Genomic DNA, 15,322 nt, shown 5'->3' on the forward strand with positions numbered 1-15,322 from the left:
TCCAAGCGTATGACTATCCTTTGACCGTCGATTTCGACACCGCGAGCGCTCACGAAACCTGGCGACTCGGACTGGATAAGCTGGTAGACGTAATTCATATTTGTCCATCCACACAGTGGTCGCGGTCTCTCCAAACAACTGGAGAGTATGAAGCAGTAGGATAAGAGGTAGAGGTAGTCGAGAACCAGGCAAGTGGATAACAATAATTTACAGACATGCGAAAGGGGTATAAAGTCTGCAAATTATGTTGTCATTCACTTGCCAGGCCTCAACTCAGGAGAATCAGTTATATGGTTGTTGGAGCAAACTATATCCTTCGAGTGCAAGCTCGCTACAATGCATCACCGCGTACAAATGGAATTGACTGGAGAGTTTGGACTATTCTTAAGGTGCCAAGGTGCGCTATGCTTTGAAGCTTTTCGAGACCTTCATATGCCGATATAAGTAAGTGGAAAAGAGAGATCGGGATTCGGCCTACGGGGTTCACGAAAGGCGGCCAAATTTTGTGGTAAAAATTGGCTTAGTAACGTTGATGTCATCTAGCATCTTCCATAGCATCAGCCTTTACGGTGCTAGACAGCGGGTTAATCTAGGTAGGTGCTAGGTACCTGATGCTAGAGGGTCCAAATAAGGTAGTTGTAGATATAGTTGATTTCAAAGCGTACGCCGTACCTACCTCTACCGAAGGTAATCTTTATCTGAACCGAGTATATACGAGTAATAGTTAACATCATCGATAAACTTGACATTTTTATACACATAATCGAAATATTATATATCCATCGCAAAGCCGTATTTGGTTGGCCGAAACCCTTTTAAAAGGTTTTGAGACTCGTATATATTTATATGGAAAATATAGTATTTATATATAAATAAGACTTCTCCTTAAATCAACATGAGTAATACGATGAAAGCAGTCGGTAAGTAGTTGATAATTGAATAAGAGAAAGAAGAAAAAAAGAGAGAGAAGAGCTAACGACAACCACCCCCAACGCAGACATCAAAGGCGGCAAAGGGCCCGCCACCTCTCTCTTCATCAACCCCCAGACCCCGAAGCCGGAACCCAAAGAGGGCGAGGCCCTGGTGCGCGTCAGAGCCTTCGGGCTGAACCGCATGGACCTGATCCAGCGGGAGGGGAAGTACCCGGTGCCGCCGCAAGCGCCGGCGACGCTGGGCGTGGAGTTCAGCGGGACGATCGAGGCGTTCGGGCCCGGCGCGCACGGCGGCTTCGCGCACGGCGACGCCGTGTTCGGCCTCGCCTACGGCGGCGCCTACGCCGAGTACGTCGCCGTCAGCGCCAAGATGCTCCTGCACAAGCCCGACGGCTTCTCCTGGGAGACCGCCGCGGGGATCCCCGAGACGTGGATCACTGCGACGCAGGCGCTGCACTTGGTGGGTGAATTCGCACCCGGGAAGAGTGTGCTGTGGCATGCAGGTGTAAGTCTAACACCCTTCCTCACCCTTATCCCTCCCCCCTCCCCCCCCTATAAACCCAGTCTCGAATTGCCTGCCTAGGTTTAGGTACCTAGTTAATCTCACCTTCTATATAGGCTAGCGGTGTCAGCATCGCAGGGATCCAGCTCAGTCTCGACAGCGGTGCGAGCGCGGTCTACGCGACGGCCGGCACGGACGAGAAATGCCGGTTCGTCGAGCGCGAGCTCGGCGCCACCAAGGCGTTCAACTACAAGACGCAGGACTGGGCCAAGGAGATCCTAGAGGCGACGGGTGGCAAGGGTGTTGACCTTATCGTAGACTTCGTCGGGGCTAGCTACTTCCAGAAGAACCTGACGGTTGCGGCAAGAGATGCCCGATGGGTTGCCCTCGGCATGATGGGTGGTACCCGTCTTGACGGGGTGGATTACAGTATGCTACTTTACAAGCGAATTCGACTTGAGGGTAGTACGCTGCGGAGCAGGGACCTTGATTACCAAGGCCGGTTGAGAGACAAGCTGGCCGAATATATTCCTCACTTTGAAAGCGGCAAACTAAAGGTTCTGATTGATACGGTTCTACCTATGGACGAGATTGTCAAGGCGCACCAGCTGCTGGAGGAAAATAAGACGACGGGGAAGATCATTTGCACAGTTCCATAGAAGGAAGGTAATATACCTGTTATACGAACAAAATCTCAAGCTTTATTCATGACCGGAATCTGCGCAACTGCTGGACTTGAAACCTTCATCGCCATGCTCTCCTGACTAAGAGACAACCAGAAAACGCCGTGAAATCAGTTGACCTTACTGCTGCCTGTCTAGTGTTCCTTGAGCCATCTTAGCATTTGCTCGAAGGCTGTTATTTGGGCGTCCTTGATGTTGGCGTCATCGTAGTCTCCGATGACAGCAAAACCATGCGGAACACCAGGATAGACCTGAACTTCATGTTCCACATTCTCCGTCGACATTATGTTCTCCCCGGTTTCCCGGACTTCGTCTGGGAATAGGGGATCGCTTTCTACGCAGACTAAGCTCACGGGGGCCTTCAATCTCTGAAAGTCTTCTGGTGACACCAGAGTTGCATGCGCCAGCGCACCTGCTTTGATATATGGGCCCTTCTTTGATAAGTTTGCCCCGTCGCCTGCTTCTTCATCGGCAGGTTTCTGTGCACCAGTCCAACCTGTCTGGGCGCGGCTACGCTCGCTAGCCAGCAAGAGCACATATCGTCCACCGAAACAATAGCCGACTGCGTATATGCCACCTCCGTTACCGACCGCATCGGCGAATTCGCCCTTAGCTGCGTCAATAACCTTCTCGAGTATAGGCATGACCTTTTCCTCCGTATGACGTGCTAACCACTCGTCTATCACGAATGACTTTGCGATCTCGACAGCCTTGAACTTGAGCTTGTCGAGGAATGAGGCCCCTTGTGCCTCGGCTTCGGAAAGGGGAGAGGAGTTCGGCGCGGGGTTGCCTTCGAAAAGGTCTGGCATTACAACAACACTACCTCAAGAATTAATACCAAGTTTTACGAGTAATATATATATGCCTTTGTATTGGAGCGCAGATGAAATGTTCAACGTGCTGATATAGATATACTTACAAACCCTCATCGGCGAACTTGTCCGCTTGAATCTGATTGTTTGTCGACTTGATTCCCGTGCCGCTCGAAAGAAGGAGAAGAAGCTTGGATGGATTTGTCGGATATGCTTCCGGTTTTGCTAGATAGACCTACTACAACATGAGCGTTGACCTATAAGCAAAAACAACGTCTATTGCTGTATCGAAGGACTGACATCCACACCACCGAGTTTCCTTAGTTCTCCTTTAGGTGCCAGACCGGCAGCTGTGTAATAAATGTCAATGCCGACACTGGTCGACGCGGTAGTTTTAAGACGACTTACGGGTAGGTCTGTCGGAGGTGCAGTGTTCGCCCATCGTATGACTACCTGTTTGTGCGGGAGCACTGCTGGTCTCTTGAGCGTCGCTCTCGGGGGATCTGGTTGCTACATCTGCGTCCGCCATGATGATAATGATGATGATGGAGTAAATAATCAATTGTTACAATCACAATTTTGAAGAGCTTTAGGAAGTGTGTATCCGAAAGGTAAGAGACCCCTAATACACATTTGTATGTGTAGAGAGCATTGGTTGTGCTTGGCGAAGCACCTGCTACATTAGATCTTTGTAGGTACCTGCCTACGCCTGCCTGAAGATGCTGACGCCTGAGAGAATGACGTACAAGGAGCTGCCAGCTGACAAGTCTCAGAGCTCTTCTACATGCAATTGGTTGTATTAGGTTAGCTACAGCTTATTGCCCCACGCTCATTGGTATTCAGTACCTGAAGCATCGCGGTAATCAGGTATCAAAATATGTACATTTACTTGATCTAAATTGCTAGTGTAGAGTTAAAAGAACGTTGAAGTTTGAACCCCGCGGTTCAGAGGACGTGGCACGCCACAGTACCCACTAGCCTCTAGGTAACCTACACTTAATTATGGACGCGACTTTTTGGGCCGACGCGTTTATTAATTAGATTGACCTTTTCTACAGTCTAACTTGATTGCAACATTTGCCTTCCACATCTTGCTGCCTTTAAAGAGATAACACAATAAGGCAAAAAGGAAAAAAGGAAAAAAAAAAAAAAAAAGAAGGAGAAAATCTAGCCTCAGAATGTCAGCAGCAGGAGCGCAACAAGCTATTACCCAGGGGGCTCTAGAGTATGCGAACATCCGTAAGATATTTTCTTGGATAAGTGCTAATTTACGATTCCAGCGCCATCTTTAACGATCCGGACCACGTCGGCCAGCTCTTCCCAGTTCCCGTCCTACAATGTCTACAGATTAAGCCCCTTGCACCGCAGCAAGGCGCTGCTGGCCAACCCGAGCGCTATCGTGTCGTCCTAAGCGATATACGCAATTATGTCCAGTGCATGTTGGCAACACGTACGTCTCGATACCTCGATCGCAAGAGTGCGACAAAGTAATACTTACAAGATCTTATAGAGGCCAACCACGTAATTCACGACGGATCTCTCGTCCGCGGGGCTCTGGTTAGGGTGAAGTCGTATCAAGCAAATTCAGTGAAGGGAAAAAAGTGAGCATTAAACAAAATCCTTCCGACGTAGGACAACGTATAGCAGCAACTAACAATGTATAGCATTTTAATTATCCTAGACCTTGACGTTGCCACAGAGCTCGGTGTCCATGACCGGATCGGCGAACCCCAGGCATTCGAAGCTAAGCCGCAAGATGCCAATCCACCAAATGCAGCCATAGGCGGATCAAATTTCTACGGCGCAAAGACGGAGTCTTCAGCACCAGTCAAATCGGAACCAGTTAAATCAGAACCTATGTCGTCACGCATGGGCGGCATTACGAATAACGCACCCCGTAGCAATGGAAACCCTGTCATCTACCCCATCGAGGCGCTCTCCCCCTATGCGCACAAGTGGACTATCAAGGCACGTGTATCCCAGAAGTCGGAAATCAAGACGTGGCACAAGGCCTCCGGCGAAGGCAAGCTATTTTCCGTCAATTTTCTCGACGAAAGTGGCGAGATCAAGGCGACCGGGTTCAACGAGCAATGCGATCAGTTTTACGACTTATTACAAGAGGGCCAGGTTTACTATGTTAGCAATCCTTGCCGTGTCGGCTTCGCAAAAAAGCAGTTTACCAATCTCCCTAATGACTATGAGCTTGTTTTCGAGCGAGATACGGTCATTGAGAAAGCCGAGGATCAATCTAGTGTGCCACAAGTCCGCTTCAACTTTGTCAACATCGAAGAGCTCCAGCGTGTCGAGAAGGATGCTACGGTTGATATTATTGGCGTCCTGAAGGAAGTTGGCGAGGTCTCTTCCATCACGTCCAAGACTTCCGGAAAGCCATTCGATAAGCGCGAATTAACTCTGGTTGACGACACGCAATTCTCCGTACGTCTTACTATATGGGGGAAGACAGCCACTACATTTGCTACTCAGCCCGAGTCCATTGTGGCCTTCAAGGGCGCGAAGGTGTCTGACTTCGGTGGTCGATCGCTCTCCCTCCTCTCTTCTGGCACCATGAGCGTTGATCCCGACATCGAAGAGGCCCACCGTCTAAAGGGCTGGTACGACTCGCAAGGCCGCACCAATAACTTCGCCACTCACAATAATATGGCATCTATGGGTGCCGCAACAGGCCGTGCTGACCAGACGAAGGTCATTTCCCAGGTAAAGGACGAGGGCCTCGGGACCGAGGGTCAGATCTATTTCAACCTGAAAGCCACAATCGTGTACATCAAGCAGGAGAACTTCGCATACCCCGCGTGCAGCAGCGAGCAGTGCAACAAGAAGGTCGTTGACCAAGGCGATGGCACGTGGCGGTGCGAGAAGTGCGACATCGCTCACCCGCGGCCGCAATGGAGATACATTATGAGCGTAAACGTCAACGACCACACCGGTCAGCTCTGGCTATCGTGCTTCGACGACATCGGACGCATCATCATGGGCATGACGGCCGACGAGCTCATGGAGATCAAGGAGAACGACGAAGACCGATTCCCCGCTATATTCGAAGCTGCTAACTGTACCAAATTCAATTTCAGATGCCGCGCCAAGGAAGATACGTACGGCGACGTCACAAGGTATGTGGTTCATTATCTACCTCCTACCTATTTACTAAACCCTCTTGTGATATGATATGGTGCCTATTGTAGAAGACGTGGAGATGGCTAATGCGGTCTGCAGGGTACGCTACCAGGTAATGGGTGCCAACCAGCTGGACTTCCGAGCGGAGGCTCTGAAGCTATCCGATATGATCAAGCAGTTTGGCATCAGCTCGTGATCGCAGCTCTTCGACCCCATCATCGTCATCATCATATGACGCTCACATGTGTTATCAGCGCTTGCTAGAGAGCTATGTGCCTCCTAATGGAGTATGGAATCGACGGAACGCGAGAGGATCAGGCAGGCGAAACTTCTTATTATCGAGTTTGGTGCGCCACCAGAAAGATACATTCATGACCAGCGGTGTCCGTGGGCCCCCGTATAGCCCCCCCCCCCCGATGAGACACGATGCTGCTGCTATTTGGTATTTGGAATCTCCCGAGCTTGTTAGCCTTGGATCCATCGTAGATACGACATCTACTAGGACAAAGCTATTTGTCAATAACCTGAACCGGAACTGAATGAGAGCTAGCTAGGAGGACTAGGGAAATCGGGCTGAAGGCCACACGGCACGGCACATATCTACGTTGTATGCTACTATCACTACTACTATTATGAAGAAGAAGAGAGGAATACGCGCTTAATGATACAAATTTGTAATGAACAATCAATCAGTGATAAATGAATGGGGGGGGGGGGGATATCAGTGCTTTTTTAATTCTTATTAACTCATCTGCTAGGGTCTCTATCTAACACACTGCGAGTGAGATAAAAAGAGAGAGAAATCTTCAGATTTCTCACCCTGTCGTCACTATCTCTCTAGCTAAGCTAAATGGCATTCTAAGCCATATATCCGTGGGTGAAGGGGGGGGAGAAGGGCACCGCTTTGCCTGCAGATGGAAAATGCCAGACCTCTAAACGCCGCCGCATAAGAACGTACAATCATGACATGTCTGGTTGTTTTGTATTTGTTCTTTTTCTTTTTTCTCGGCACCTCCCTAAATCTAGTTTTCAGCGACCCCTCCCTCCAACCTGTCCAAAGCTTGCTTGAATGAAGATTTCAGCCTTAAACATGCCGACGCTTCGTTAAGTATCTAGATATCCGGATTCTAGTTCGGGAAGACCGGTAGAATGGGGTAGTGAGTGATAAGCAGCATTTTGGCCTCCGCTCAGCCGGTAGCGACTATGCCGCCCATCAGGTCTTCATCGTCGACGTGGGCGTCGAACAGGAGCGTCGGGTCGGGTTCGCTCTTGTCGGCCCTGCTCTTCTCCTTGGCTAGGTGCTTAATATACTCCTTGCTAGTGCCCAGGCGCTCCTTGGTCGTCTTGAAGATGGGCTGCAGCTGCTTAAGGCGGGCCGCCGTGCCGGCAAGCTCCTTGGCGAATTCCTTCTCGGAAAGTTGCGCGGACGGGGATAGGAATGTAAGGAAAGCCGTGCCGTCGTCATTCTTCTCGATGACCCCGTTCAGCATGCCGGATATTATCATGTTCTGGACCAGCGTCTCCACGTCCTCGTCCTTCTGGAGCGCCTGTCCCGTCTCGGCGCTCGTGGTCTGTTCGCGGATCTCGGCGAGCGAGATCTTGGAGTAGATCTGCTCCAGTCCCAGAACCTGCCACTTCTGATACGCCGCGAGGACTTCCTGGACCAGCCCGGTATTTCCATCTTCCGTCCACGTCTGCGCGTTCTTGTCAACCTCGGCCTTCAGTGCTTCGGCGTTGTCGGCTGTAAATAGCACTGCGAGCGCCGTATACGACTTTCCGAGATTTCCATACATCTTGCTCGCTGCTGCCCCCGTGTACGACGGGAGCTCCGAGAGCTTGCCCGTGGAGAGCAAGCTGACCAGCACCCACTTCTTATAAGCCTCCACCATAATCTTGCTTGCGCTCCCCTCGCGCGCAGGATATGTGATGACTCTTACGAAAGCGTCGTAGGCTTTCGCCCAATCTCTCAAGGTACAATAGGACATGCCGCGGAATATATCGTATTCCAAGATCAGATTGGGTTTCAATTGGGTAGCAAGTCCTGTTTCTCGGGAGAGGTAAGCTGGAGGTGGTAGAGATAAGTCGCAAAGGAATTTAGGCTCGCCATAGCTGGCCATGCCGGGGAAGTATATGATATTCTTGTCGAGTACTGGGAGGGCCGGCTCGATGTTATCGGTCTTGTAGGCGAGTTTGGCAAGGTTCAGGTGGGACATGGTAAGGATACTTCCGGTCGGGTCGAGTCGCAGGATAGCTGTTGCAAGGGCACGGACTGCCACGGAGGGCTAAAAAAAATATGATTAGTGTTCTGTTCGAGGAAGTGATAGGTGACAGATGCCGAGAGCTTACAGGTAGATATTGGCCATTTCCAGCAGCAAGTAAAATGTCATACAGGTGGCCTTTGGCATATCGTGCTTGGCGCGCATCAAAGACGCATAAGAAGTGCACGAATTTGTTCAGAAGAATATCGTAAGGGATAGACGAAGCTGGACTAGGTAGAAGGAGGGTATGAAGAACTGCGATATATGATAAGGTATTTATGGCTGGGTCAAGTAGGTTGATAAGTTCATGGCCGTGGATAACCAGTAAGGCAGTTTGATCCTTGAGTAGCTTTGAGAGTCTGCTAACATGTTGCTTCGAGTTGGCGTCGAAAGTGGGATTGTCGACAAGGCTGTAATCGACATTGTTGGATTCTGGGAATGCCAAGAGCGTCGCCGCGAGTTGATCCATAGTTGATGGGACGCTCAAGGCGAGTGAAACGATAGCACGATAACACTATAACACGGATCGTATTCCTTTTATTCTTACTAGATGCTGGGTATCGCCGAAGTCTGAAATGTGTTTTATTATTTTGTGTTGCGATTGATCAGAATTTCATATTTGTACTTGTTGGTTGTTAAGTCTTGGAGAGGACGAAGTCTTTAGTTGACGTGGGGGTGGGACAAAAGAGAGCTTCAACGGGAAAGCTAGCAGCTGCCTTGTCTTTGGTGGGGCAGAAATGAGAGAAAGGACATGTACGATTTACTGTTACAGTAAAACCGTACCATAACGAATATTTTTTGTTAACGAATTTCGTTAAATTTCATGCTTAGTCACTACTAAATTCGTTTAAAGTAAGTAACGCTATATTGTTTTAGGAAAACCTAAGCTACTTTTGGAAAAGTTATCCTTAACTTCGATAGACTTTTGACTTTTTCAATCGTTAGGTACGTATTTACTACCCCTTACCCCTTTGGTACTAGCTCCATTTTACTCTCTAAAGCGAATTTACACCATAACAAATCTGATTCGCTGTTTTTTCCAATTCGTTATGGTAGGGTTTTACTGTAATGTACTCAAGTACCATTTTCCGGGGGCGGGGCAGCTTTTACAATAGGTACGCCACGCCACCTCAGCCACCCCGTTCCTTTCTTTTACTCTTTAAATGTCCATACCATCACTTACAAATATACCGGTGCTAAATTGTACAGCATATAACTACCAGGTAGTGCCAGTTCATTTTACCAAAGCTCAAATAACTATCCAGTCAGTAAAGTCAAGGTCGTACTGTTTCAGGACTTCAGCTTGAAATGTTCAGCAGGTACCTCTAGTCATCATGATATATAATTCATTATATACCTATAATTTAGCTGTTATGCACTGATTCACCATCCAGGCCTTCAAGTCCAATACACACGGACGCTATATACCACGGCCATAATTTCTAGCAGTACCGCCATCTTCTTTGTTCCAGTTATGTATATAGAATTGTGCATAGAAGTCCATTTAGTAGGATGGAGATGATCAAGTCGCCCCTCTCAGCCCCCAAGCACCTTACGCAGGTATATAACCTAGAAAGGAGTGTCTTGTTTTGCTGTACTATGTAGGAAGCCGTACTAGGACTTTTACTAGGTTTGAAGATGCAATGGAATACCTAATTCGAGTGTGCTCTCAACATCCTATTGGTTGGTCCTTACACCACCTACTAAGAGTGACGACACCACTGTTCGCCCCTTATTCACAATGTTCTTAAATACCGAGCCTTGGTCCAACGATTTTATGTTGTATATTCTCTTCAGTTACATTGTCTGTCCTTTTCTTTTATTCTCTTTCCCTTAATCGACTCCTATTTGTCGATCCAAAGTCCAAGCCTTCCAGTTGGAATTATTCCAACTTCGATAGGCCTAGGTGAAGTTAATATCATCGCCATGTTCATCCCGCAGGAGATCCAAGAGGCCACTCGAGTAGCTACTATGCTACATCCTCCCAAGACTAACCACGTGCCGTTGCCTACTGTGATCCCACCAGACCTTCCTCGGATATACTACCATACTTCAAGTGAAGTAGGCAAGAGGACCTTATGGTAAGTCTTCCGGCCAAGAACGAGATACGAATATCAGGTACATACTTACACGATCTATTTCAGGGTGGTCTGCATCTTGATGGGCCTGTCTTCGCTCGCATTTTACGTCATGGCCACGAGAGTTCCCGTGGTAAGGATATTATATCATTCAAGACCCAATAAAAGGTTTAAGAGGTTAACCAATGGTTAGCAAAAACGTCTCTTCCACATAATAACGGCGTTGGTTACCACGATCGGCTTTTTATCTTACTACGCCATGGCTACGGGTGATGGTATAACTCCCCACCCCTATGTAACCGAGAGGTCGAAGCACGGCACGGTCGTAGAGATCGTCATTCGTGATATCTACTGGGCCCGTTATGTCGACGTCAGTACAATCCACCCCCCCATCAAAGTCTTCTTCTACCCCTTAGGGATTACTTACCAATTAACGTTACTAGTGGTCACTCACAACACCTCTCCTCTTGCTAGACTTATGTCTCCTCGCCGGCATCAACGGCGCCAGCATCCTCGTAACCATTGTTTCAGACGTGATCATGATCCTAGCCGGTCTCTTCGCGGCTTTCGCGAGACATGAGGCTCAAGGCTGGGGATGGTATGCCATTGCCTGCGTTGCTTACCTCAACGTCGTCTACCAGATTGGCTACAAAGGGCGCCACGCCACATCGGCCAGGGACAACAAGATCAGGGCTTTCTTCGGGGCTATTTCTCTCTTCACTCTCCTCTTGTGGACTGCATATCCCATGTAAGAAGCCTCACCTATCCTCCTAAACTGAACGTTGTATTAACGTCCGTAGCGTATGGGCTGTCGCTGATGGTGCCCGCCGCGTCAATGTCGACGGCGAGATCATCGCATACGCCATTCTCGATGTTTTTGCAAAGGGAGTGTTCGGGTTCTGGTTGTTGCTAACACACGAAAATATGGCTTTAACGTCACCAACCGTCGATGGTTTCTGGTCACATGGCATCTCCCACGATGGAGCCATTCGTGTAGGTCTCCTCATTTTCTATTCCTTGGGTATCACTGATAATTAGACAGGTAGGAGAAGGGGGTACGCTTGACGACAACTAGGCTCATTGCGTATGGAAGCTAGGCTAGGTAGTGCACCTATGAATTGATTCGCTAGGTACTTTCTATATGGCCCCCTGAGGCTCGGTAAGGCGACTACGAAAATCAAGGTTGAGTATTGAGAGGAGATATTACGTAGGCGGCGTTCGGGAAAGATAAAAACCAGACTGTCACTTACTCTATGTTACGTTAAAGGAAAACCAGTAAGCAAAATTGCCTAGGGTACCATTGAATTCACTAAATTTATTAAGAACGTGGTAAGACTTTGTATATGCCTCTACTTTGAGATATTTAGGTCCCCATACTCTACTCATAGAGGGATTTCTCGGGGCAAGGACATAAGAATTCGGTCTCTTTTTTCTTCCGTGGGCGTTTGTTAGCACCGTGAACAAGCAATCGGATACCGTTCCATTTTCTTCCTACACTTGGAGAACATTGAAAACAGCCGTCGGCCATTCGCTACCAAAGCGATGGGGAAGCCCGGGAAGCCCGGGTACCTCTCAAAAACGAGGGTTACCTTAGGTTAGATACCCAAGGTAATTGTATAGGGAATATCCAAGGGGGAACGAAAATAAACAAGAAGGGAAGCCGTTCACGTACTCTACGTGCCAATCCATGGTATATCATCATTTTCCCACCGGGTATATAAGGTAATTTAGCAATATCTGGGTTGCTACTTGCAACAATAGGATCGTACTACGCCTTGGACCTGCGCGTTGTTTCATCGCAGGCACCTGGTCATGTTGGAATAGCAGTGTAGGTGTAAATCTGAACCTTTTTTTTAACAAGCAGCTAGATCTTCTAGCGCATAAGAGGTATGAGATCACCCTGACAGATATTTCCATTGCAATGCCGGTGCCACTTACAACGCCACTTAGGTCAGTACTGTGAGGATCATATCAACCGCTGTAATCGTTATACTTGAAAAATAAATCCTAGGATAAGTGGAAACCCATACCATACCTTGGTTAATTGAAATCGCATTCGAATACATCTCTCATCTTCGCTAATAATCTACGAGAAGCATTCTGTTTATGTACCTAACGACCTCGGTAATGGGAGGTCATACGGCGTAACCACATCGTGATATATGATGGATATAGTCCAATCGCGTACTCGGTACGGTTTAAAAGTGACAATCATTGGTGGCTTGGCAGGTCTTGTTGCAGCTTTCATTGAAACCATAGCGACCAATGAATTCTGAATTGCATTTTTCTTTTTTCCTTTCCGGTGGGCACGTATGTTGATATCGGTCTATGTTTATCTACGTTGCCGAATGATCTCACTGGTCATGAATAGAGAAAATGGGCTGTAGAAGCACATAAGGTACGAATTGGAAGTGGAAATGAAAATGAAAATGCATAAGAAAGACGGGAGGAAGGAAATGTTCGGAAATATCGACTCATAACCTAATCGATGTCCGTGCGGAAATGGAAAAAATGGTGCGATGGCCTGGAACTTGGAAGGTCTTTTATGAGATGATGGAAATGGTCAAAGTCTCTCCTTTCTAGCCCTGTGGATAAGTATTAATTATGCAAAGTTTGGTACTGAACTTAAAAGGTTAGCTTTGCACTATAAAATATCAAGTACCGTATTTCTTTATGTTTAGGTTACGCTTGGAGGTACCTAACGCTTGAGGGGGGTGGGGGGGGTTAATACCAGGTAGCTCTAGAAGCCACCTATGGAACCGTCCCAGACCACTTTACCGTAGAGATGCACATTATGCGCATAATAGAATTCTTATGACGCATTATGTTTATAATGCGTATTATGTACATAATGCGCGACGCATAATGTAATATTACGTATGTAAACGCATGTAAAAATTTACAACTACCAAAAGTTAAAATCCACTGTCCCTCACTAACAATACTTCGTTACAATACTTAACCCTTTTAAATACTAGCGCGCCGGATAATCGAGGGTGCATATTCCGTCATGCGCATAATACTTCTATTATGCGTTATAATGTTTCATTATGCGTCATTATACGCTAAGCGCATTATAAAAAATGCATCTCTACTTTACCGATCTGCATTACCTGCACCTTTGTCGCGAGTAACAATTCCATATCTCATTTACACGCTTCTATTGTTAAGGGAGGTGTACCTCTCTTCCTCATCCTCCCCCCCTTTTGCCCCATTCAGTTTTTTCTTAGGTTTTTTTTTTTTTTCTTTCCGCCCGCGGGTCTTCTGCCATACACTCAGACCACCATACACCATACGCACATACAACACACCCCCGACATGCGCTGGAACTCTACAGGAATTGGCTTGATCACGTTAGCCTCGCCATTAGCAATGGATTTTAAATTGTCGGCATCCTGATATCCCTGTGACACAACTTATCTTGCAACCCCTGCCCTCCTTAGGAAAGCTGTCGCAATGGTTCCCTTTCATTGGTCGAACCTCGTCGCAACCTCCTGTTTACCTGCGACCTCGACAACCTCAACCTGACTACCTCTCCTTCTTGTTTTCCATCCGTTCTTCATCAGACTTCATCCAAACCTCTTTCAAATCCCCTTTTCGTGGTCGCCATCAACTAGCGATTGTTGTTGGATACCCTTTTTTTTCATCTTGCCTTGCATCCATTTGATTATTCAGCTCACCACCAAGTCCAGCAATATGCCCGTCGAGCTTCGCAAGCGCAAAGCCCCTGCGCCGGCCCCAGAGCCGCCGGCTAAGAAGCAATCCAAAGTTTCCAAGACAGCCTCCAAGACAGCCTCCAAGGTTAAGGAGGCCGTTAAGGGCAAAGTCGCTAAGCCCACCAAACCCGCTGATGCCAATGGCTCATCCAAACCCGTCAAACCCGTAGTCGGTGACACCATCATCCTCGACGGATTTGGTGGTACGTTCGAAACCAATGACGGTGAAAAGACCACCTTAAAGGCCCTCGTCGACGAGAGCAAATCGGGGGTTGTGGTTTTCACGTATCCAAAGGCCTCCACACCGGGCTGTAAGCTTCATTCCGCGCGTAGTCACCGTAAATAGCGCTATCCCTGTCTGACCTGATATACAGGTACCAACCAAGCCTGTCTCTTTAGAGACTCGTACGAACCTTTGACCAAAGGTGGCCTCGCCATCTACGGCCTCTCGGCTGACTCGCCCAAAGCCAACACCACATTCAAGACCAAGCAGAACTTACCCTACCCGCTTCTTTGCGACACCAGCTTCACATTAATTGAAGCCCTTGGTTTCAAGAAGGCACCTAAGGGTGTCACTCGCGGCGTCTTCGCCGTTGATAAGAACGGCAAGGTTCTTATCGCTGAACCTGGAGGACCTGCTGCGACGGTCGAAGCTGTTAAGAAGCTGGTTGCTGAAAGCGAGAAAACCGACGCCGACGCCGACGCGAAGGAATCTGTTGACGAGAAGTCCGAGGAGAAGCCAGCAGAAGAGGCCAAATCCCCAAATGGCGAAACGGTTAAGGAGAAGGAAGTTGACAGTACAGCCGAGTGACGGAAATAACCGTTTTTTTCCTTCCCGTCCGATTTCTTGTCTAACCTAGGGATTATCTTGCCTCATGTTGTGTAAGACCACGGTTTTTGACATGATAGTAACATCCGTGTCAATGACGTAGAATGATAAGAGCAAATCAAAGTGAATTGGGTATATATACATATAAAGTTTCTCGACGATGCGATGCCTTAGGTACCTTTTAGTATCTTGTATGCGGTCGACATTATAAGATTCAGCCATCTTCTTTTAAACTTGTCTCTCCGTTCAATCAGTTTATTGTTAATGTAGAGGCATTTTATCTACCTAGGTACCTAGGTTAGGTACATAATACTTGGTACAATGATAGGTACTGTCTTATGTAATGGAACGTAAATGGAAGTGGATAAGCGGGAAGGAAA

At 47.9% G+C, this 15,322-nt stretch overlaps 6 protein-coding genes across 6 annotated transcripts; 4 read left to right on the plus strand and 2 right to left on the minus strand.

Annotated features, from left to right (window-relative positions):
• Window positions 1-502: 502 nt before the first annotated feature.
• Window positions 503-2,172, plus strand: F4812DRAFT_93033 (quinone oxidoreductase putative). Its single transcript, XM_047939548.1, has 3 exons — window positions 503-920; window positions 998-1,437; window positions 1,551-2,172. The coding sequence occupies exons 1-3, from the start codon at window positions 896-898 to the stop codon at window positions 2,091-2,093; spliced, it is 1,008 nt and encodes a 335-aa protein (XP_047788321.1). The 5' UTR covers window positions 503-895; the 3' UTR covers window positions 2,094-2,172.
• Window positions 2,173-2,251: 79 nt separating this feature from the next.
• On the minus strand, window positions 2,252-3,458 carry F4812DRAFT_460986 (alpha/beta-hydrolase; the record flags this gene model as incomplete). The annotated part of the gene is made up of 4 exons (XM_047937790.1): window positions 2,252-2,936; window positions 3,037-3,164; window positions 3,230-3,279; window positions 3,338-3,458. 4 exons carry the CDS (start codon window positions 3,456-3,458, stop codon window positions 2,252-2,254), a joined length of 984 nt encoding a protein of 327 aa, XP_047788322.1.
• Window positions 3,459-3,895: 437 nt separating this feature from the next.
• On the plus strand, window positions 3,896-6,293 carry F4812DRAFT_93051 (replication factor-a protein). The gene is made up of 5 exons (XM_047939549.1): window positions 3,896-4,154; window positions 4,210-4,379; window positions 4,440-4,530; window positions 4,594-6,057; window positions 6,161-6,293. Exons 1-5 carry the CDS (start codon window positions 4,108-4,110, stop codon window positions 6,255-6,257), a joined length of 1,869 nt encoding a protein of 622 aa, XP_047788323.1. The 5' UTR covers window positions 3,896-4,107; the 3' UTR covers window positions 6,258-6,293.
• Window positions 6,294-6,771: 478 nt separating this feature from the next.
• Window positions 6,772-9,088, minus strand: F4812DRAFT_435545 (uncharacterized protein). The gene is made up of 2 exons (XM_047934770.1): window positions 8,408-9,088; window positions 6,772-8,343 (listed from the first exon to the last, which is right to left on the minus strand). The coding sequence occupies exons 1-2, from the start codon at window positions 8,786-8,788 to the stop codon at window positions 7,249-7,251; spliced, it is 1,476 nt and encodes a 491-aa protein (XP_047788324.1). The 5' UTR covers window positions 8,789-9,088; the 3' UTR covers window positions 6,772-7,248.
• Window positions 9,089-10,245: 1,157 nt separating this feature from the next.
• F4812DRAFT_460989 (family A G protein-coupled receptor-like protein) lies at window positions 10,246-11,435 on the plus strand (the record flags this gene model as incomplete). Its single annotated transcript, XM_047937791.1, has 5 exons — window positions 10,246-10,400; window positions 10,464-10,530; window positions 10,591-10,767; window positions 10,841-11,145; window positions 11,198-11,435. The coding sequence occupies 5 exons, from the start codon at window positions 10,246-10,248 to the stop codon at window positions 11,433-11,435; spliced, it is 942 nt and encodes a 313-aa protein (XP_047788325.1).
• A 1,996-nt stretch (window positions 11,436-13,431) lies between these two features.
• On the plus strand, window positions 13,432-15,307 carry F4812DRAFT_435553 (AhpC-TSA-domain-containing protein). Its single transcript, XM_047934771.1, has 2 exons — window positions 13,432-14,424; window positions 14,488-15,307. The coding sequence occupies exons 1-2, from the start codon at window positions 14,094-14,096 to the stop codon at window positions 14,922-14,924; spliced, it is 768 nt and encodes a 255-aa protein (XP_047788326.1). The 5' UTR covers window positions 13,432-14,093; the 3' UTR covers window positions 14,925-15,307.
• The last annotated feature ends 15 nt before the right edge of the window (window positions 15,308-15,322 follow it).

The sequence above is a fragment of the Daldinia caldariorum genome (assembly GCF_022478825.1).
Source record: "Daldinia caldariorum strain CBS 122874 unplaced genomic scaffold F4812scaffold_13, whole genome shotgun sequence".
Taxonomy (NCBI): Eukaryota; Fungi; Ascomycota; class Sordariomycetes; order Xylariales; family Hypoxylaceae; genus Daldinia; species Daldinia caldariorum.